At 36.4% G+C, this 23,824-nt stretch overlaps 2 protein-coding genes across 2 annotated transcripts; one reads left to right on the forward strand and one right to left on the reverse strand.

Annotated features, from left to right (window-relative positions):
- Nucleotides 1–607: 607 nt before the first annotated feature.
- Nucleotides 608–8,743, forward strand: LOC117325606 (leptin receptor overlapping transcript-like 1). Its single transcript, XM_033881951.1, has 4 exons — nt 608–1,394; nt 1,811–1,885; nt 2,362–2,548; nt 2,984–8,743. Exons 1-4 carry the CDS (start codon nt 1,339–1,341, stop codon nt 3,095–3,097), a joined length of 432 nt encoding a protein of 143 aa, XP_033737842.1. The 5' UTR covers nt 608–1,338; the 3' UTR covers nt 3,098–8,743.
- Nucleotides 8,744–12,909: 4,166 nt separating this feature from the next.
- LOC117325608 (BRISC and BRCA1-A complex member 1-like) lies at nt 12,910–23,682 on the reverse strand. Its single transcript, XM_033881952.1, has 7 exons — nt 23,289–23,682; nt 21,322–21,380; nt 18,451–18,571; nt 17,572–17,678; nt 17,040–17,163; nt 16,500–16,586; nt 12,910–13,295 (listed from the first exon to the last, which is right to left on the reverse strand). The coding sequence occupies exons 1-7, from the start codon at nt 23,583–23,585 to the stop codon at nt 13,113–13,115; spliced, it is 978 nt and encodes a 325-aa protein (XP_033737843.1). The 5' UTR covers nt 23,586–23,682; the 3' UTR covers nt 12,910–13,112.
- Between the last annotated feature and the right edge of the window lie 142 nt (nt 23,683–23,824).

Raw genomic sequence — 23,824 nt, forward strand, 5'->3', positions numbered from 1 at the left:
TCATTGGTGACTGTATAGCTACAGGTCTGTACTGTAAATACAGTATCATTGGTGACTGTATAGCTACAGGTCTGTACTGTGAATACAGTGTCATGGGAGACTATAGCTACAGATCTGTACTGTAAATACAGTATTATGGGAGACTGTATAGCTACAGGTCTGTACTGTAAATACAGTATCATGGGAGATTGTATAGCTACAGGTCTGTACTGTTAATACTGTATCATGAGAGACTGTATAGCTACAGGTCTGTACTGTAAATACAGTATCATGGGAGACTGTATAGCTACAAGTCTGTACTGTAAATACAGTATCATGGGAGATTGTATAGCTACAGGTCTGTACTGTAAATACAGTGTCATGGGAGACTGTATAGCTACAGGTCTGTACTGTAAATACAGTGTCATGGGAGACTGTATAGCTACAGGTCTGTACTGTAAATACAGTATCATGAGAGACTGTATAGCTACAAGTCTGTACTGTAAATACAGTGTCATGAGAGACTATAGCTACAGGTCTGTACTGTGAATACAGTATCATGGGAGACTATAGCTACAGGTCTGTACTGTAAATACAGTATCATGAGAGACTGTATAGCTATATAGCTACAGGTCTGTACTGTAAATACAGTGTCATGAGAGACTGTATAGCTACAGGTCTGTACTGTAAATACAGTGTCATGGGAGACTGTATAGCTACAGGTCTGTACTGTAAATACAGTATCATGGGAGACTGTATAGCTACAGGTCTGTACTGTAAATACAGTATCATGGGAGACTGTATAGCTACAGGTCTGTACTGTAAATACAGTATTATGGGAGACTGTACAGGTCTGTACTACATATACCTGTGTCACTTCATTCTGGCTATATATATTATCAGACATATCATCTACAGTTGTTTTTTGCAAGTACCTCTTCGATGCAATTCAATTTGTAACGCCTTTATAAAATCAATCCACCAAGTCTAAACATTTACAACAAAAGAAGAACTTTTATTTTCATAACCTTTTCAAAATCTTAGAATAATCTAGAATTGAGGGGAAACTACCCTTTTTGGACCATAGGGGAAAATCAGTTCTAAAATGGGGAAATTTTTAACATCACAAAGTTCCGGTTTTTTGCTTTAAAAACTCATTTTCCAAGTAAAAACAGCAAATGGTTAATTTGGAAAGCAAATCTGGAGTATTTGGGAATATCAGTGAATTTAACAGAATTCTGAGGGGAAATGGAACAAAATCCTGAGGGGAAACTACCCATAAACGGTAGTAAAAAATCCCTAGCTTGATCCCTGCAATGCATTTAATCTGTGTAATCAATATTCAATTTGTGGTAATAAATGTCGTGTTTTTTTTTTTTCATGCACATCAATTCCTTCCTGATAACCAAAACAGCGTAAGTATTTATCTTTTACTCCTAAGTTTTTTGTTTTTGTTTTTTTTTTGTTTTGTTTTTTAAGAAAATATATATACAAAAATGTATATATATTTAATTGTTTTATTTTCCCACTTTGTTGTTTTTAGATAAGGAAGGTGTTGCTATGATTAATGCACTAGACACAAATGTTTATACATGTCTACAACTGATCTGATCAAACTTTATATTTTCTGATAATGAATGACTTTTAGAAATTTCATTGAAAGAAATTGTATTGATAAGACTTACCGGTAGTAGTAAAGATCAAGTCAGTGATGGAGTTATTCCTGTTATAGATTGTTTATTTGGTTTATTACTCCTGAATATACTTACAAATTGGTGTTGAATGTCTAATTGTAGAATACTCTTTGTATGTATTCGTTATTGTTTTTCAGGTTGATAAGCCTTGCATTTGCAGCAGCAGTTGGTATTACATTTTTGGTGTTAGGATGTGCTCTTCCACAGTTCAAGTAAGCATGATTTCTTATTGTAAATTGAGAAAGTTATGCAAATATTTCATACAGGCCATAACTGATTATCTAATCACAACGAATTTAAAATTGATCTAAACAGAAGTAAATTTTCAAAGTTAAAAAGAGTACTGTATAAAGATTCACATGCTGGTACATGTACATGGTACTTTAATGGTATTGAAAATAGGATATATATACTGGTACTTACATTCTACCTGATTTACCTGATCTTTGGACTATTAGTATCGTAAGCATTATGCTTCTAGACCTCCGTGAATTAGACTTGTATCACAGCCTCCTAGCTATGTAAAGACATCTTACCAAGTTGAGCATAACCATTGAGTTTAAAGCATATATGTACACATATAAAAATCCAGATCAGTTTAAACTACAATTCCAAAAATTACTTAATCCAACAACAGCTATATTATCAAAATACACATATTTATGGTAACCTTTTAATTTTCCTTCAGCAACTGGTGGCCTTTGTTTGTGCTCTTTTTCTATATTTTGGCTCCTCTGCCAATCACCCTTTCCAAGAGATGTATGAATTCGTTTGACACGACCAGTAGTGCCTGCTTAGAAATGGCCATCTTCGTCACCACAGGGATAGTTGTGTCCTCAATGGGTTTACCAGTGGTATTCGCTCATGTCAGTGTGGTAAGTTAGTCTAGGGAAATCCTACCATTGTGGAAGTATACAACAGTTAACTGGTAATTTATATTGATGTGACTTTATCACTGAACTTGTGTGGAAATCATAAAATACTGCTAGTTATTCGTGTACATGAAATTACAAAATACACTTTTCACGAAAAGGCTGAAATGTTCTAATAGGATTTTATCTAAGAATGTAGAAATATTTATTTTTTTCAGTATGGTACCTTTCAGTTTAACATCTTTCAAAAGAGCATCCATTATCAACTACATAAACTCATCGGGGGACACAATGCCTGATACGTTCTGAAAATCTTGTCTTCCACTTATTGTTCATGGACAGCTCTAAGTGGGTGAACCATTATATGATGTTTATGTATGCATAATAATCAAACAAACCTTCAGCTCATGTAAGCTAATAAAATATTCTATGTTACAGATCCAGTGGGGAGCATGTGCTTTGGTGTTGGCAGCTAACACTGTAGTGTTTTTGACAATTCTTGGCTATTTCTATGTATTCGACAGTGACGACCTAGACTATTCAATGTGGTAAACATCGGAATGTGTATAGAAAGTCACCCAGCGTTATATTCAGCAGTCAACATTCAACATATACCTGGACATTGTTGAGTTTTTCCAAGCCACTATCTCTACAGACCATGATGAGGTCAGTTGGGGTTGCCAGAAGAAAACAGTCAATTGAGAATCTCTTGGATATTGGCAATATTAATTAAAAACCTGTATTTCTATCTGTAAAATAAAAACCACAGGTTTGTATAACCGGAATACATTAATGTATGCAGCCAAACTATTTTATAAGTCAAATATTTACATTGTCGGATACCCACGTTTGATTGCACTACACTACACTTATCAAGTGCAATCAATCGTGGGTTTACCACAATGGATATTTAATGTCTCTACAGTTTCTTAAACATGATTTAAATTTTTCTGTAGTATTATATTTAATTATGTTATTTAATCTATAATTTGTAAATGATAATTTGGATTAAAATTTGATTAACTCTACAGTATGTAATACTGCATAACAATATATTTACTATGTATGTACAGGCATGTAGTAGATACATTAACTATGTTGTACAGGTATATTTACAGGAGTGTAAAGTGCTTATATATTTACTGTACATAAACACAATTACTGTATAGTATAAAATATGAAATTTATTGCATGTACATAGTAGTAAGTTAAGTAAATTGTATTTACTACATAACTGTATAGAGTTTAGCTGTGTACATGTATTTATTTTATAGACTTTATATTTACTGTAAAGTCCTTATTTTTACTCTATGACACTTAAATATACAGCAGTTTTATTTTTGCTAAACATACAGCATTACAAATACACTCGAAATTGAAACTGCACAAATCGATTGCTTTTCCAAGTCAATTTATTGTGTCACCTCCAATGGATGTAGAAAAGGCGGCACATAGGTGTTGCTTTTCCGACAGCAGCAGCGTCAACAATGTTAAGGTTTTGTGTTTAGCTCTGTTTCTGCCAAAGCTAGACCTACAAAACCTCAGTTGTAGCATGGGCAGCAGAACCTGCTACACTGAAAAATTTCATGGATTTCTGCATTTTTGCAGTAAAAATCTCAAATTTCTGGACTGGGGGGGGGGGGACCAATGTTATGTTTTACGTTTGGCTCCGGTATATTAGGCTGTTTCTGACAAACTCTAAAAGCAAGAGCAACCAAACTTGGGTTAAAGGTATATCATGGTATGTATAGTTGAACACATTACACTCTTTACTAATATGTTTACGATTTTTGTATTTTTTGGGTAAAACCTCAAATTTCTGGACTTAAAAGAAAAGCAATAAATTGTATTAGTCTTCAAATATATCCTTGAGTCCCCATGTAACATGCTTAGTATACTGAAAAAGTGGGACAGACGACACATTTATTTTCACGTATTTCTTGTTGAGGATATACCAGGTATGATAGAAAACAGTTTTGCATTAAAAAAAACCCCACATATTTGTTCCTTAAGATAAAACCATGTATACCATAGTGACTTGGCACTGATTTCCAACCCTCCAGTATTACTATACCGTAATACATATATGAATAGTCGGTTGGAAATTTGTGACAAACCCCTGATAGTTCATCAGTAGAGTGCTATTTTGTGAAATTGACTAGGGAGGGCATTGTACAGTTAGTTTGTCTAAGTGTAACATTTACATTAGTCAAGTGATTTGTCAGTAACTGTGTTGATGTGCTGTAGTATTTAGAGCATTACTGGTTCTGTGCTTAACTTATGACAGGATGGGATATATTTTGATAAACATACTGGAATTGTATAGTGCTAATTTCTACATGTACTAATTCTAGTACCTGTATGATTTTGTTATGTTTGCATACATTACATAACTACACTGTACATTTACCGTTTAATTTAGCTCAAACTACTGGTACTGGTATGGCTGCACTATCATATTTAGCACACTTTAATGATATGGTATTAGATTACCGGTATGATATTACGCACATACTGGACAGTGGTACGTTGTTGAATTATGATACAGTGTATTTAGGACACCATACTATTATGACATTGAATACATTGAATTTATCTGATAATTAAGAACACATTATTGGTATGATTGTAACCTTGGTAAATACTAGCCACAATATACTCCTCATAGCTCGATTTGTTGATCGTAAGTCAGTCGGGGTATTGAAATAAATTTTGATAATGACCTCTGTCACATTGACACCCATGTAAGGACACAGAATTTATACTTTACTTTCACAAGATCGCTGTAACCCCTGGAAAGTCAGGACAGGTTCTTTCTTGGAGGGTGTGTTTTAAACCCTGGTAAATACTGGTCACAATATACCTTTTCACTGGAGAAGTCTTATCTTAAGCTCAATCGGTTAAGGATAAGACTTGTAAGTCAGAGGTCCTGGGTTCAATACCCTCCTGGGTTCAATACCCAACAGAGACAAAATAAATATCATTAATAAGGACCTCTGTCATGATGTTGAGCAAACAATTTTAGCACACATTACCGATGTGTTGTTGAAGTATCATATTTTAGCACACATTACCGATGTGTTGTTGAAGTATCATATTTTAGCACACATTACCGATATGGATGTGCTGTCATATTTTGCTGTAATAGATTGCACTTCATTTTGTAAAGTATTTAGAATGTCATGTCCAGTTATGATAGTGCTGTCATACCGGGTTTTCAGTATACATTAAATATTAATTGTATAAGTGTGTTATATGTATTATATTTATCATTTATGCACAAATAACTTGTTTATTACTAAGATCTGTTAGTCTGGTAGCACATCCTTAATCCTAAGATCTGTTAGTCTGGTAGCACCACCTTAATCCTTGTAGTGTTTGATTGACATATATGAGGTTCTTTATGAGAGTTTAATGGAATGTTACAATGTCCAGACATAACACATTAGTATAAAGAAGATTGCAAATAACACCAGATGCTAAAACTCAACTGTAAGTCGAGGGAAAAAAGGAAGTGAATTCAACAGTAAGTTTTTATAATCAAAATGTTTGTACATATATATGTAAAATTTTGTCTGTGTACATCTTGTGAAAATGTCTTTGATGTCAGAGAACAGAGTTTTTTTTATAAATCTATATTTGTACGAACATGCTGTATAATTGTCAGAATATAATTGTACATAGTGTCAATTCTGCCATCGCCATATATGAGACACAAATTAATAACAAAAGTAACATCAGTTATTTTTTAAGTACAGTGACCCTTTGATACTGTTTTTGTACTCAGCAGAATTCTGTAAAATTATTTCAGAGGAAAAAGGCTTTGTATCTGTCAATATTGTGTGTCACATTGTATCACATCTTACTTCATTGTCAAAAACAACTTGGGTCTTGATATATACATTAGTTAATCGTTTAGAGACGGGGAATTTGTGAAGGTTTTCAGAGATATCGTATATAGTTATGCCAATACATCATGTACATGCAGTTAAATCAAATTCTAAAATACAGATGTACAATATGTTGTATACATTGTATAATAAATGAAATATTTTACTACAATGTTTGTGTAATACAATGTACACATATGCTTTCAATGACAGTCATTACAATATACATATTGTATAAATGTATTGAAATTGATTGATACAATATATTACACCAAATTTATATTGTACTGTACATAAATACAATATATTGTACTACACATGCAGTCAATAGAGACCAATTTCAACACTTGTACATTAAGTTGTTGGTAAATACAAAACTATATCACAATATTATGGTATTGGTAAAATACATATGCTAGACTGTATTTCATAGAATCATAATTCCTCTGAAACGATAAAACATCATCATAAGGTATAATCATTACATTATGATATTAACATTGAATGTTATTTAGTGATAAATTCCTTTGTTGACTTGAAAATACTTCAGTCATTTCCTGATACAGACTTTTCAGGATACCCCATATGAACAAATAGTAGTTTTAGTAACTGTTCAGTATATAAATCAAATTCATTGATTATGGTTATATATAGGATTTAATAGCAACCATAATAAATACAATCATTTGCTTTTATGCTGTATAAAAAAATTCTTTTTTTTTGGGTATCATATCGATTTGTAGAATATAAGGAAAAAAAGTATCCGGGTAATTCAGTAACTTACTTGTGTAGGTCTGTAAAACCTCTTCACGGAGTACCAACCACAGTGATTATGTCAAACAGATAAACTGGTGTAACGTCCTATCATTACCACAACCTTTATTGGTATGGTACCAGTTTTCAGAGCATTGTTCATGATCATCTTTCTTGTAGCATTGTGGTGCCCTCATTAAGTTTTTATACATTTTATTTTCATTATGATAACTTTATATGTGATTGCCTGGGTGTATGTCCGTTTTTCCCAATCTATTAAGCCTTGTACCAATTTGTTAGACTTGCACAATGTTTTCTGTTGTTCCTACTGTGGCCCACTCATGGCTCTTTACCCCTTGATTCGTCCTTTAAACTCACACTAGGTATTGGTGGAGGAAGCTATCTATGAACACAGTAAGCATACTCAACTGTTAGTCTGTACATACAGTTACCTCCCTTAGCCCTACTCCACAGGTTAGGGCACTTAAACGGTATCTAAATGTGGATATGTAGATGTTAGTAAGGAAATGTCATCAACTTGGAATTAATGTGATTTTTATGAAAAACAATTTTCGATATAGAAGAAATGAAACAAGTGTCAGTTTTTGCTTTACTACCTGAAATTAATTCTGGATTAAGTTTAGACTTACTAACCAGAAGATACTAATCTACAGGTATTGCTGTGTTAGCAGATAACCACACTGGTCACAAAATATATTCTCACTGTTCACATAGAGAGAAAATCTAGGGTTGCCAGAGGCAGTAACAAATTGTTGGAATGCCAGCAATGAAACGCATAAAGACAGTGCAATAATCTGTATGTTGGTATATTAATGTAAATCATATTTGTAACATAGCATTTGACATAGTACTGTCTATAGTACTAAGATGGTCTTTGATTTGACATAGTTAAACCCACCTGTACATTACGTATTGACTTGCTCTCCGTCAATCTATACACCAGATTCATTTTACATGTGGACATAGTAATTCTACAACTTTTGGTACTGAGGTCTGTTAGTACTGTAGTAATTGTTTATAATGAAACTCTTTATCACCACTTCTGAATTAGATTCATCATATATTGTAGCACATTGCCCACTCAGTATTGTTATTAATTGTAATTATGACTTATCACTGATACCAGTGTCGAGAAATTTTAGGGACCGATAAACAGTACAGCAATTTCAAAAATTGAAGTTTCCCGATATTTTTAGTCTAAAATTAGGTAAAAAAAAAGGGGGGCAGGTCGGGTGATTTTTCCTTCAAAATAGAGATAATTGGCAATTACAGTACATTAATAATTGATTTCCTATCAATGTAATTTGAAGTTATGGGTTATCTTAATCAAAAGGATTCAATATATTCACCATTAGTTAATTGGTCTTCACATGATGAGCATGGCGACCTGCAAATTTCATTTTATGGTATCTAGATATTATTTGTGATTGTCATATTTTATATTTGCCATTGTTATTTTGCTTTTGTTTTGTTACAAGCAAGACCTATGATGTACTTATTTATTTGTACATAATAAATGTCTTTCTATAAAAGCTCTCCTGTCTTGTATTTATTTCAGTTTCATTATAACAGCATCATTTGTTCCACCTTTAATTTCAATTTTGTTGAGGTTAAACAACATACCCAGAGAGAAACCATATGTACATTGTATATACATTGTTTATGTACTTATGAATGTCTGTACCACTCAGTTAATAAGATTAAGATACATTTACAAACTAATACACCCATTGTCTCTTAATTTCAGGATGCTGCTGGCCTTGCATAAGGCCCCTTAGGTACTTGGAAGTTGTTTTAAAAGATTTTGATATATTTTACCTCTATGCTCTTGTACTTTATGTCTGTGTGGTCAAAAGTTGATCATTGTCATGAATTTTGAGAGGGCTTTCAGATTTTAACACATTTGAGCACTTTGACCTTGAAAGTTTGTCAATGTAAGTCATTTGAAAAATGGTAGTGTTCAAAGGAGGATCATATTCCCACATCGGACCCCACTATGGCTTGTTCATGCCAGTATGCTACTGGCCAAATAGTATGACCCTATGAGAAGTCATTTTGAGACTTATTATCTTTAAACTTGACAGGCACCCGTCCCAGCATGCTACTGGCCCAATATCATAACCTGACCGTTGGATCGCAGAGAAGTTGTAGGAAAAAGAAGGCAATCCGTAGACAACAGACATCACACCATGGCCTTAGCTTGCATGCCCTTCGGATAAATGAACTAATATAAATTCATGTATCTGCATTTCGAAAAATAACTTCAATGCATTGCCAACGACATCTTTACTAAGGGGAAAAAAAAACATTGTTCGACATTCTGTAACAACACTTTTCATAGATGACTATTGCCTTGCATATTCTGAAACAGACTACCTGTTCCAAGCTTGGTATCAATGGTCTTGTCTAGGAAGTCAGCAAGATCCCACAATCATCTCCCTAGAAGCAACTAGCAAAGTTGTAATTCTACAAAGTTGCCCTTCTTGAGGATTTTGATAAGCCTCTTAAACCTGCCTTTTGGGAATACTTCCTGGGTTCAAATATTCTAGAAAAGGTTAGTATACCTTTGTCAGTTTTTGTTCACTGTTCAATTTTTCATCCTGATGTTTTTCTCTTCCATAAACATTGATTGATCTGGGTTTTATGTTGCTAGGGTCATCTTCTTTTATAAGGGTAAAGTTTAAAGAGTTCAATCAATCTCTGCCTGTTTCCACTCCACAATGATGGATTTCTTGTTAACAGACACCAGTCAGATTGGATACTCAAGTCAATGATTTACTGTCCATTGTTATTGTTAAAAAAGTGCAATGTCATGTACATCCGGATATTTCTGATGAAATATGACAACTACTGAATTTATCTTTAAATCTTTAATGTTCATGATGCATGTCAATGGATTGCATGAAATCAGATCATAATCCCAAACTTTCTATACATTATCTATTCACCAAGCACCTAAACTTCAGCAATAAATACATGACAAGAGGCCCATGGGGCCTGTATCGCTCACCTGGTTGGATTTGACCAAATGTCAAAATAGTGTTTTATTTGTCAACCTCAAACAATGCTTTATATGCTTAGAGTGTGGGGATCCCAACTGCTTTATAGAAATAACGAAGTCCAGACTCTTAAACTTTAAGTGTCAAACATGCATTCATAACTCTATGATTAATAGCGATTTAAAGTAATTACCTTTATTTCCCCTATGGGGCCCCAAAACTTTGGGCAAAGTCATCATTAAATGCACAATCTGTTTCGCTTTCCTCAAGGATGTTTCTGACCAAATTGGGTTCAAATCCATTCATAACTTTATGACTAGTAGCGATTTAAAGGAATTACCTCTATTTCCGCTATTGGGCCCGCCCCTTTAGCTCCTTGGGGGTAAGAGACACCATTTATGCAAAATCTGTTTCCTTTCCCCAAGGATGTTTCTGACCAAATTGGGATCCAATCCATTCATAACTTTATGACAAGTAGCGATTTAAAGGCTTTACCTCTATTTCCCCTATTGGGCCCCTCGGGGTTCAGAGTCACCATTTATGCAAAATCTGTTCCCCTTCCCGCAAGGATGTTTCCGACCAAATTGGGTTCAAATCCATTCATGACTTTATGACAAGTAGCGATTTAAAGGAATTGCCTCAATTTCCCCTATTGGGCCCCGCCTCTCCAGCCCCTTAGTGGTCAGAGTAACCATTTATGCAAAATCTTATCCCCTTCTGCCAAGGATGTTTCTGACCAAATTAAGTTCAAATCCATTCATAACTTTATGACAAGTAGCGATTTAAATGTATTACCTCTATTTCCCCTATTTGGGCCCCACCCCTTTGGCTCCTCTGGGGTCAGAGTCACCATTTATGCAAAATCTGTTCCCCTTCTTCCAAGGATGTTTCTGACCAAATTAAGTTCAAATCCATTCATAACTTTATGACTAGTAGCGATTTAAAGGCATTACCTCTATTTCCCCTATTGGGCCCCGCCCCTTTGGCCCCTCAAGGGTCAGAGTGACCATTTATGCAATATCTGTTCCCCTTCCCCCAAGGATGTTTCTGACTAAATTAGGTTCAAATCCATTCATAACTTTATGACTAGTAGTGATTTAAACGAATTACCTCTATTTCCCCTATTTGGCCCTGCACCTTTGGCCCCTCGGGGGTCAGAGTCACCATTTATGCAAAATCTGTTCCCCTTCCCCAAAGGATGTTTCTGACCAAATTTGGTCAAAATCCAATAAGAACTTTTTGACTAGTAGCGATTTAAAGGCATTACCTCTATTTCCCCTATTTGGGCCCCACCCCTTTGGCTCCTCTGGGGTCAGAGTCACCATTTATGCAAAATCTGTTCCCCTTCTTCCAAGGATGTTTCTGACCAAATTAAGTTCAAATCCATTCATAACTTTATGACTAGTAGCGATTTAAAGGCATTACCTCTATTTCCCCTATTGGGCCCCGCCCCTTTGGCCCCTCAGGGGTCAGAGTGACCATTTATGCAATATCTGTTCCCCTTCCCCCAAGGATGTTTCTGACTAAATTAGGTTCAAATCCATTCATAACTTTATGACTAGTAGTGATTTAAACGACTTACCTCTATTTCCCCTATTTGGCCCTGCACCTTTGGCCCCTCGGGGGTCAGAGTCACCATTTATGCAAAATCTGTTCCCCTTCCCCAAAGGATGTTTCTGACCAAATTTGGTCAAAATCCAATAAGAACTTTTTGACTAGTAGCGATTTAAAGGCATTACCTCCATTTCCCCTATTGGGCCCCGCCCCATTGGCCCATTAGGGGTCAGTCACCATTTATGCAAAATCTGATCCCCTTCTGCCAAGGATGTTTCTGACAAAATTTGGTCAAAATTCAATAAGAACTTTTTGACTAGTAGCGATCTGAAGCAAATGTTGACGGACGACGGACGGACAGACGACCGACGGACGCTGTGCCATGACATAAGCTCACCGGACCTTCGGTCCAGGTGAGCTAAAAATTGAACGATTTCACTTTAAATAAAATTTAAAAACTTGAAATTATTAAAATAATATACGATTATTAATCAGATGCTGTAATGAAAAGCTAGCTAGCTCATACATTCCTTTATACCACATTGGTTATTTATCAGACGTCTAATAGCCATGACAGTCTTAGGTGCGTTATTTATTATACAATTATTATAAAAATTACTATGGCTATGACATTGTTCATTGTTAGTGGAGTTTAATATCATAATATAACTTAAAGGTTTGATGAATCTATTCATCAGATCATGTATTTTATGAAGCTGGTAAGAAATCTCTCATTGGAAATTTCATTAAGTTTGTCAGTGACAATAGCAAACTCTTTCAAAAACAACTACATACAGGAAGTTCTCCCTGTGGCAAAAGCCACAATCTGGGAAATAGATTTTGACAGAATTTCGTCAGAAAAATCATGAGGTGGAGAAAACAAATTTACAACAAAATATACAATGATTCTGAGGGGAATAGAAATTATTTCTTTCAATGGCTACTAGTGTTTTCAGATGATTAATACTGAATCCAGTTGAGCAATGCAAGCCCCTTCGGGCCTCTTGTCTAGATTTCCTCATACTAAATATGTTTTAATATTTGATAGGTGGTGGGATCTTTGAAAAAATGCCTCCAACACAGATAACTTTGGAACAGCCCTAGGAACAGAGCAGTGTATATGATAACAAAGATAAGCTGTTAAAACTGAAAATTTGTTTTGATTTATTGATATTTGAAAAATGACATATTACGTACAGAAGTATATAAACAAAACAATTCTAAAATTCTAAAATATGGTACAAATAATGACAGTTCAACAGCGAACAGTAAAGTCAGAAAACTTTGTAACTCAAGCTTGATTTGTTCACTCTTGAAAAATGATGCCTGTTTACAAAATACTATTATCTATCAGGAGACCTCAATATCAGCCATGTTTAGAAGCCTATAAGCAATATCACGCTGCAGAGGTCTTTGTAAGGGGTGAGCTAACAGCTGGGCCATTTGATCATACAACTTTGTAGGGTTTCTTGCTGCTTCAAAGATATAACTCATTCCTTTTTCATCCAAGTCACAAATACAGTCAAAGATTTTCTGAAAAGAAAAACAAAATATAATAAATTCAAAAACTTCTTACCGGTAAATCTAAATTAAATTGGTTTACCTAAACGCATGTTACCGTATTTTTGCTTTCTTTTTATAAGACAAGAGGCCCAGAGGGCCTGTATCGCTCACCTGGTTTTCATGAGATATGAAACAAGAATGATGCTTAAGTATATTTGTCACTGGTATTGCTATGTTAATATATCATAGGCATTTTATATGGGTACATGAGGTTTTTATGCTAAAAATGCATTAATCCATGAAATGAAATTGACTTTTGGCGCATCCCCATAGGGATGCTACCACACAAATGTGAGTGTACCATTTTTAATCCCCACCCTATGACCATGCTACCATACAAATGTGAGTGATATCCATTGCTTAGTTTCAGAGAAGAAGTTGTTTATATCAATTTAACCAAATTGACCCCTTTTGGCCCCACCCCTCAGCCCCCAGTGGGTCGGCCCCGTCATTTGTACAATTTTGAATCCCTAGGGGATGCTACCAGTCAAATTTTAGAGATATCCATTGTTTAGTTTCAGAGGAAATGTTGTTTATATCAATTCTGCCAATATCTGCTCCTTTTGGCCCTGCCTCTTAGCTCCCCGGGGGTCAGCCCTGTCATTTGTACAATTCTGAATCCCTACCCCAGGGGGTGCTACCAGGCAAATATGAGCGATATCCATTGCTTAGTTTCAGAGGAGAAGTTGTTAATATCAATTTAGCCAAATTAACCCATTTTCGCTCCGCCCTCAGCCCAAACATTTGTACAATTTTGAGTCCCCACCCCATAGGGATGCTTCTGACCAAAGTTGGTCGAATTCCGATTTGTAGTTATGAAGAAGAAGTCAATTGTTGAAGGACGGACGTAGGGACGACATACGCTAGGGTATGGCATAAGCTCTTCTTCAGGTGAGCTAACAGACGGACGGACGGACAGACGACAGACGCTACGGTATGGCATAAGCTCATCTTGGTCCTTCAGACCAGGTGAGCTAATAATATAGAATAAGATGTGAAGTATAACACAGCAGGCTATGCACAGCCTGACAACTCTGGGTAAGGCTTGTTGTAAAACAAAGGTCAATACATTTACACATGAGACCTTTATTCAGAATGTGAAACTTATATGTTAATAGTCAGGCTTTTATAGATTACTGATAATATCAATATTTTTATGATCATGGGGCCAATACCAGACCATATTGTTCTCCACATTTCTTAGATGTACAAAATGTTCTACCTCATTGTGGAGAGAGTACAAGTTTTTTAATACTATAATAAAGAAGAACCAATTCCATACAATGATAATTCGTTTGGTATTCAGAGGTGTTCGGTTATTGTAAACGTGGTTATTTTTGCAGGGAGTTAATTTCGTGATTTCGATAAGTTAACTCTACACGTTGGGATAATTTTCGCGATCGATCAACCTTCGTTTGTCGTTCGAGATTATGCAAATTGATATCAAAATAATACACGTGGGGGAAATTTTCGTGATCAAAAGGACTGTAATTAGCGTAAATTTCCCCCTTGCATAAATTTCCACATTAAATGTATTTGAAAGTTCGGTTTTCAGAAGTTGCACTGTAATAGGGACAGGGGACCATGTCTGTGATAGAGAATTGTCTACCTCATGTTTGTGGGGACGATACTACAGACTGGACACCATGTCTTTGTGATGGAGAATTATCTACCCCATGTTTGTGGGGACGATACTACAGACTGGACACCATGTCTTTGTGATGGAGAATTATCTACCTCATGTTTGTGGAGATGATACTACAGACTGGGCACCATGTCATTGTGATGGAGAATTATCTACCCCATGTTTGTGGAGATGATACTACAGACTGGACACCATGTCTTTGTGATGGAGAATTATCTACCTCATGTTTGTGGAGATGATACTACAGACTGGGAACCATGTCATTGTGATGGAGAATTATCTACCTCATGTTTGTGGAGATGATACTACAGACTGGGCACCATGTCATTGTGATGGAGAATTATCTACCCCATGTTTGTGGAGATGATACTACAGACTGGGCACCATGTCTGTGATGGAGAATTATCTACCTCATGTTTGTGGGAATGGTACTACAGACTGGGCACCATGTCATTGTGATGGAGAATTATCTACCTCATGTTTGTGGAGATGATACTACAGACTGGGCACCATGTCATTGTGATGGAGAATTATCTACCCCATGTTTGTGGAGATGATACCACAGACTGGACACCATGTCATTGTGATGGAGAATTATCTACCTCATGTTTGTGGGGATGATACCACAGACTGGACACCATGTCATTGTGATGGAGAATTATCTACCCCATGTTTGTGGGGACGATACTACAGACTGGGCACCATGTCATTGTGAGGGAAAATTATCTACCTCATGTTTGTGGGGACGATACTACAGACTGGGCACCATGTCATTGTGATGGAGAATTATCTACCTCATGTTTGTGGGGATGGTACTACAGACTGGGCACCATGTCTTTGTGATGGAGAATTATCTACCTCATGTTTGTGGAGATGATACTACAGACTGGACACCATGTCATTGTGATGGAGAATTATCTACCTCATGTTTGTGGGGATGGTACTACAGACTGGGCACCATGTCATTGTGAGGGAAAATTATCTACCTCATGTTTGTGGAGATGATACTACAGACTGGACACCATGTCATTGTGATGGAGAATTATCTACCTCATGTTTGTGGAGATGATACTACAGACTGGACACCATGTCTTTGTGATGGAGAATTATCTACCTCATGTTTGTGGGGATGGTACTACAGACTGGGCACCATGTCTTTGTGATGGAGAATTATCTACCTCATGTTTGTGGGGATGGTACTACAGACTGGGCACCATGTCATTGTGATGGAGAATTATCTACCTCATGTTTGTGGGGACGATACTACAGACTGGGTACCATGTCTTTGTGATGGAGAATTATCTACCTCAGGTTTGTGGGGACGATACTACAGACTGGACACCATGTCTTTGTGATGGAGAATTATCTACCTCATGTTTGTGGGGATGGTACTACAGACTGGGCAAGATGGAGAATTTTCCTTGTGATGTGATCTCCACCTGGTATATATCCGAGATGGAGTCTTGACCTACACAATGATGGCCTATCTATATATTTCTACACTGTCTGAACATGGTGCATCACCTTACCTCACATTTGTTGTCTTCAGAAGGAGGCTCATGCACATACAGTGCATCAACGAAGAAATAGGGAGATGAATCCAGCAAACGAAATGTCTGAAATAATCATGACAACAGGGTTGACTATTGAGATCAAAGCAACATCCAAAAGATCTAAAACTTTTATTTTTACATTATGAATTTTAAACAGATAAATTTAAGACCTGAAAGTTCTTTTTAAATGTGTATATCCATTGCTTTTATTCTAACCTTATAACAAAAAATAATCGGTCTTTGACTGTCTCAAAATATACAAACATGGTACTAAAATGTAGTTATAAATCATTGCTGAAAAGTTGTGATTGTTTGAATGAAATACTAGGTATGAGCTGATTGTGAGAATCTGGAATAAAGTGTTTCCTATTTAGTCAAAATATTCAAGATGCATCTCCTCTGGATTTAGTTTCTCTTCAATGAAACTTCAGTCTTCATTACAAATTACTTGACTTAACTGAATGCATGGGAAAGAATGCAGAGAATAATAATGTATACAGTGGAATTGGTAAGCACCTCTTTGTCTACCATGTTGATGGTTCCCTGTGACCTTCCCAGTAACAGCATGGTCCTGACAATGTATGGAGGCGGCAGTATCGCAGGATCACCAGACACATGTGGCAACTCCACTCGAGAATTTCTGAACAAAAAGTACAGTAGGGTCAAAACCGTACACAATTTCTAAAACCTGTATAGCCTAAACACAATCAGGTTCTTCATTCATCAAACTGTCTAAAGGTCCAAAGCTTCTACCTCTGCATCCTGATTTATCACAAGTCCCTTCCTACTATATGTCAGTGTGCAAAGCAGAAACTTTAGCCAAGGTTTATAGAGAGTAGACTGCACTATAATGATACTTTTGAAAGAATGATATAATTTCTAAATCTGCAGTCAGGACAAAAATATTTGTATCAAAATAGCTGACAAAATGTGTTAAATGGCAAATTATTCAGTAAATTAATGAAACAAGTTATTCATGTAAATTAATGATACATGTACCTCATAACAAACACTAAGCACCAACATTAACCTCACATTAACCACTTACATGACATCAAATATAGACCCAATATTAAGTGTTTCACACTGACTGGTGTCTTCAAGGTCATCCAGCAAATGTATTATCTCCCTTGGATTGTTACTAAAGTCTCGCACCTGTAAAAAGAAATGAGAGGATCATAGGCCTTAACAATCACCTTAGTTCTGCAATATGAAGTGATAGTTGATGTTTTTGTTTTTAAGATAAGAATTTATAATACATTTGACCAGTGTGACCCTAGAAGGCACGTCAAGGTCATTCAATTGAACAAACTTTTCAGTCTGCTATCAAAGCATGCCACTGTCCAAATATCATGACCCTGGGCCTCTTGGTTATTAAGAAGTCATTGAAAAGACTTAAAACACATTTGACCCATATGACCTTGAAAGTAGGTCAAGACCATTAAATTGCAGAAACTTAGTAGCCCTTTGGTCAAGGATGCTCTCATTTTGAGAATCTGTCCTGAATAATTTGTATAAAGTTTAATCTACAATGTAGACAATCTAACATTTTGGACCATTCTCCTGTAGTTTTTCAAGGGTCTATGTTTCATCAAATTGGAATTTTAGAATCATGGTTTTACACAATGGTTATTTAATTCTTTCATTGATTTTATTGATTATTCAATGAAAATTGAACATCTATTTTACAAACGTAAGCAATATCCATTTACTCACCCGCTGAAATGCTGTTATAGCGGACACCAAACCAATGATAATATTTTTTCACTGTATACTTACTACATTCACAAAGTACTTCAGGCAGTATCTATGCTCTCAAATTTTGGAAGTTTTAATGAATCATAATGACAATGAACTTTTTATTTAATTTAGTACTGCTGCATGCAACTTCCTATTAACATGGAATCAACAGTACCACAGTACTTACCCACATAGCACTTTCCTGTAAGATGACTAAAGCGTATTGATGTTTTTTGTTGATTCTGCTCTTACTTTGCAGGAACAGTCTCAGTGCTCGCTTAATCAACTTCAAAGGGGTCCATTTATCTCTAAAGTTGATACATGAATAAAGAAATCTTACATGATACATTAAACAGGAAAAGATACAAAACACATCACATACATACAGGAGATCACCCGATGTCATTGACCTACATCCACCAAATTAACAAACTTCTTACTAAACATTCACTAGTAATCAGCAGAAAATCTTTAAACTGCCAGGCAATAAGAAACGGTCTAATTGCACTTAATCACGATGCATACATAAAACAACAAGAACACACATTCAGCAAACCACTGTCACTATATAAACTCTGTAATATTTTAACAGACTACCAGTATCACACATCCAGGTACGCTGTGAAATCTGTATACCGTTTTTATGGTATTAGCCAACACTGAAGGGGTAATCGAGACAACAACAAGAGGCCCATGGGGCCTGTATCGCTCACCTGGTTGGATTTGACCAAATGTCAAAATAATGTTCATGTTCAATTCGTTTTGTTTGTTTACCTCAAACAATGCTATTTATGGTTATAGCGTGGGGATCCCAACTGCTTTAAAGAAATAATGAAGTCCAGACTCTCTCGAGTTTACAACATGCATTTATAACTTTATGACTAGTAGTGATTTAAAGGAATTACCTCTATTTCCCATATGGGGCCCCGCCCCTTTGGCCCCTCGGGGGTCAGAGTCACCATTTATGCAAAATCTGTTCCCCTTCCCCCAAGAATGTTTCTTTTTAAATTGGGTTCAAATCCATTCATAACTTTATGACTAGTAGCGATTTTAAGGAATTACCTCTATTTCCCCATTAGGCCCCGCCCCTTTGGCCCCTTGCGGGTCAGAGTCACCATTTACGCAAAATCTGTTCCCCTTCCCCAAAGAATGTTTCTTACTAAATTGGGTTCAAATCCATTGATAAATTTATGACTAGTAGCGATTTAAAGGAATTACCTCAGTTTCCCATATGGGGCCCCGCCCCTTTGGCCCCTCGGGGGTCAGAGTCACCATTTATGCAAAATCTGTTCCCCTTCCCCAAAGGATGTTTCTTATTAAATTGGGTTCAAATCCATTCATAACTTTATGACTAGTAGCGTTTTTAAGGAATTACCTCTATTTCCCCATTAGGCCCCGCCCCTTTGGCCTCTTGGGGGTCAGAGTCACCATTTATGCAAAATCTGTTTCCTTTTCCCAAAGGATGTTTCTTACTAAATTGTGTTAAAAACAATTCATAACTTTATAACTAGTAGCGATTTAAAGGAATTACCTCTATTTCCCTTATGGGGCCATGCCCCCCTTTGGCCCCTCAGGGATCAGAGTCACCATTTATGCAAAATCTGTTCCCCTTCCCCCTATGATGTTTTTGACCAAATTCGGTTCAAATCCTTTAATAACTTTATGACTAGTAGCGATTTAAAGATATTACCTCTGTTTCCCATATGGGGCCCCGCCCCTTTGGCCCCTCGGGTGTCAGAGTAACCATTTATGCAAAATCTGTTCCCCTTCACATAAGAATGTTTCTGACCAAATTGGGTTCAAATCCATTCATACCTTTATGACTAGTAGCGATTTGAAGGAATTACCTCTATTTCCCCATTAGGCCCCGCCCCTTTGGCCCCTTAGGGGTCAGAGTCACCATTTATGCAAAATCTGTTCCCCTTCCCCAAAGGATGTTTCTTACTAAATTGGGTTCAAATCCATTCATAACTTTATGACTAGTAGCGATTTAAAGGAATTGCCTCAATTTCCCCTATTGGGCCCCGCCCCTCAGGCCCCTTGGGGGTCAGAGTCACCATTTATGCAAAATCTGTTCCCCTTCCCCCAAGAATATTTCTTACCAAATTGGGATCAAATCCATTCATAACTTTATGACTAGTAGCGATTTAAAGGAATTGCCTCAATTTCCCCTATTGGGCCCCGCCCCTCAGGCCCCTTGGGGGTCAGAGTCACCATTTATGCAAAATCTGTTCCCCTTCCCCCAAGAATGTTTCTTACCAAATTGGGATCAAATCCATTCATAACTTTATGACTAGTAGCGATTTGAAGGAATTACCTCTATTTCCCCATTAGGCCCCGCCCCTTTGGCCCCTTGGGGGTCAGAGTCACTATTTATGCAAAATCTGTTCCCCTTCCCCAAAGGATGTTTCTGACCAAATTGGGTTCAAATCCATTCATAACTTTATGACTAGTAGCGATTTGAAGGAATAACCTCTATTTCCCCATTAGGCCCCGCCCCTTTGGCCCCTTGGGGGTCAGAGTCACCATTTATGCAAAATCTGTTCCTCTTCTCCAAAGGATGTTTCTGACCATATTGGGTTCAAATCCATTCATAACTTTATGACTAGTAGCGATTTAAAGGAATTGCCTCAATTTCCCCTATTGGGCCCCGCCCCTCAGGCCCCTTGGGGGTCAGAGTTACCATTTATGCAAAATCTGATCCCCTTCTGCCAAGGATGTTTCTGACCAAATTTGGTCAAAATCCATTAAGAACTTTTTGACTAGTAGCGATTTGAAGCAAATGTTGACGGACGGACGACGGACGACGGACGCTGCACCATGGCATAAGCTCACCGGACCTTCGGTCCAGGTGAGCTAAAAATCAGGTAATGATATATTAACATTGCAGTATTTATATGAAATTACAAATCACCTAAACATTGTCTTCTCCTTAACTATGAATGGTATGCCTTCCAATTTAGTCTGCAGTAACACTTGATGTAAGTTCTAGTGTACAATTGAGACATCATTTTTAACTACCAGTATTTCCTATTTATTTATTGTTGTAGATTCTTACCCTGATCTAGACCTAAAGGTCACTTTATCCATCTCATCACTCAGATCCAGGCATATAATCTACGAAAAATATATAAATACATCATTAACATTTGATTTTTGTGGATTAAGGAAACATGATACAATTTTCTTATTGATGCGTACATGGACGTACAAGAAATTCTGGGCAACCTGCAGCTGCAGCATGTCAACTCTTTTCAGGTCATTTCTATAAAGCTTTGCAAGCGATACAAATCCCCTTGTATGACAAATATATCACTGAATTATCCTGCAATAAATGGTTTATGATACAATATATGTAACAGGAAGCCAATGGGCCTTAACAGTCAAATGAGTTCTGAAATACATAGTACTGATATCGATATAGTCAATGTTTTTGTTTTTAAATTTATCACATCTGACCAGTGTGACCTGGAAGATAGGTAAAGGTCATTCAATGGAACAAACTTTTTCAGGCCTTTTGGTTAATGGGAAGTAATTTAAAGATTCTGACACATTTGACCCATGTGACCTTGAAAGTAGGTCAAGATCATTGATTTGAACAAACTATGTAGTCCTTCTTCCCAGCATGCTACTTGCCCAATATCATGACCTTACGCCTTTTAGTTATTGAGAAGAATCTAAGTTGTTTAAAGATTTATACTTTTGACTCCTGTGACCTTTAAAGTATGTCAAGGTCATTGATTTGGACAAACTTTGTAGCCCTTCATTCTAGCATGCTACTGTTAATTGTTTATGAAGCACATTGCCAGACAAAAGGATTAAGTCTCACTAAGATGACCTAATAAAACTTTCAATAAAGCTTGACAGGCACCTGTCAAATTGCCAACATTTAAAATTGAGGAGCTAGCATGAGTTCCTTTTTTAAATCTGATCAACATTTTATGCATAGCCAGGCCAGCATGTACAGAACATATATATGCAAGATTGTTTATTGTACAGTACATGTATTTCATGTATTTCAGTAAACAAAAACAAGGTTCTGATAGTATATGTAAAGAATCCAGAGCAGTTTTGGGTTATGAATTGGGGAAGTTCTCAAACAATATATGCGTGGGAGGGTGGGGTTGTAAAAGTAACAGCAAAAAAACATTTGGCACCACTTTGAAAGTCGTCAAAAGTGTCAATGTTTTTCCCACAAGAGATTCGCCACAACCCATATATGGGTAATATCCTGCGACAGAACAATTTACCCAAAAACTACCCAAAAGCATCTCACAACATCAACACACTACATGAAAACGTCATTAGAAAATGATATGTATATATTAACATATCTAATACAGTTATTGATACCATCTTTGTTGACTTAACGGCGAGTAGGGTTTTGACGGCGAGGGAGATAACTCTGTATTGTGATCTTGACCGATATCTACATACTAAAATAATTATGAGTAACTATATATATTTGTGCCAATTCATTGCCAATTCATCTATGTCATAATTGTTGTGGCATATTATGTACTGAATAAACATGATATCAACTGGATACGCATAGGCACGTGGTCGGTTTTATTGTATGACTGTTTGTATGAGTTATCTCCCTCTCCGTCAAAACCCTACTCGCCGATAAGTCAACGAAAGAAGCTATCAATACCTGTATTTGATGTGTTAATATATACATATTAATTTCTAACAGTGTTTCCATGTAATGTGTTGATGTTGTGAGATGTTTTTGGGTGTGTTTGGGTAGTTATTGGGTAAATCGTTCGACCCTAGTCCTGTACATTTGAATATGGGGCCATGTTTGAAAGATGTCACTCTTTTCTGTTACAATGCATAAAAGTATTTTGTTTCTATTTCAAATTACCCTGCATTTAAAAAACTTATTCATTACTCAAAAGTGTAAGTTTTACTCAAATCCAGGACTATTACCTACTTCAGCTAGTAGTACTAGTAGGTAGTATATGTAGTAGACAGTAGGTTGGGGTGGGGGGAGAGGGCATTAAAAGGGTTAAAGAGTCTTACTATCTTTTCTGGGCAGTTAACTCTGGGACATGTTAGTTCGAGTAAATCATCTTGACTAGAATCTGAATCCTTATTGTCTTGGTTGGTCTGTAAATCTAACAAAGGCTGATTTTGCTGTTCTGGTGGTGATTCCGAGTTATTTCCCTTGTGTTGTGTTCTCGTCGTGTTTGAAAATAATGCATCGTTTTGAATATCGTCTGCTAAAAGAGGGTTTTCCGTTATGTCATATTCTTGAAATGTCATTTGAGGTGAAGCATCTGAGTTTTCAGAAGGACTTCCTGTCTCCATTGCGGACATTGTAGGCCTAAATCACCGACGAGATCGGTACTCTCACACTCTCACATCACCCTCTTTCCTCCATCGCCGTTTCCTGTTATACTCTCTGAACGCTGTGTGAGATTATTTACATTATACAATTTATGCATGAATGACGGGTACTACTGACTTAGATTTCGATAAATATTTGAATAAACTAAACTATTTTCTATCTTTTAATGTTTTTTAGACAGTCATAAGATTAGGTCGTGGTAAGCTAT

Source organism: Pecten maximus, chromosome 4, assembly GCF_902652985.1.
Source record: "Pecten maximus chromosome 4, xPecMax1.1, whole genome shotgun sequence".
Classification (NCBI taxonomy): domain Eukaryota; kingdom Metazoa; phylum Mollusca; class Bivalvia; order Pectinida; family Pectinidae; genus Pecten; species Pecten maximus.

Bases quoted from the DNA above. Each gene is read 5' to 3' on its own strand.
- LOC117325606 (XM_033881951.1), top strand. From the start codon at position 1,339: ATGTCGTGTTTTTTTTTTTTCATGCACATCAATTCCTTCCTGATAACC. The intron at 1,395-1,810 runs GTAAGTATTTAT...ATTGTTTTTCAG, and splicing joins TTCCTGATAACCAAAACAGC to GTTGATAAGCCTTGCATTTG. The intron at 1,886-2,361 runs GTAAGCATGATT...ATTTTCCTTCAG, and splicing joins TGTGCTCTTCCACAGTTCAA to CAACTGGTGGCCTTTGTTTG.
- LOC117325608 (XM_033881952.1), bottom strand. From the start codon at position 23,585: ATGTCCGCAATGGAGACAGGAAGTCCTTCTGAAAACTCAGATGCTTCA. The intron at 18,572-21,321 runs GTAAGAATCTAC...TATCAACTTTAG, and splicing joins ACCTTTAGGTCTAGATCAGG to AGATAAATGGACCCCTTTGA. The intron at 13,296-16,499 runs GTAAGGTGATGC...TTTTCTTTTCAG, and splicing joins CTGAAGACAACAAATGTGAG to AAAATCTTTGACTGTATTTG.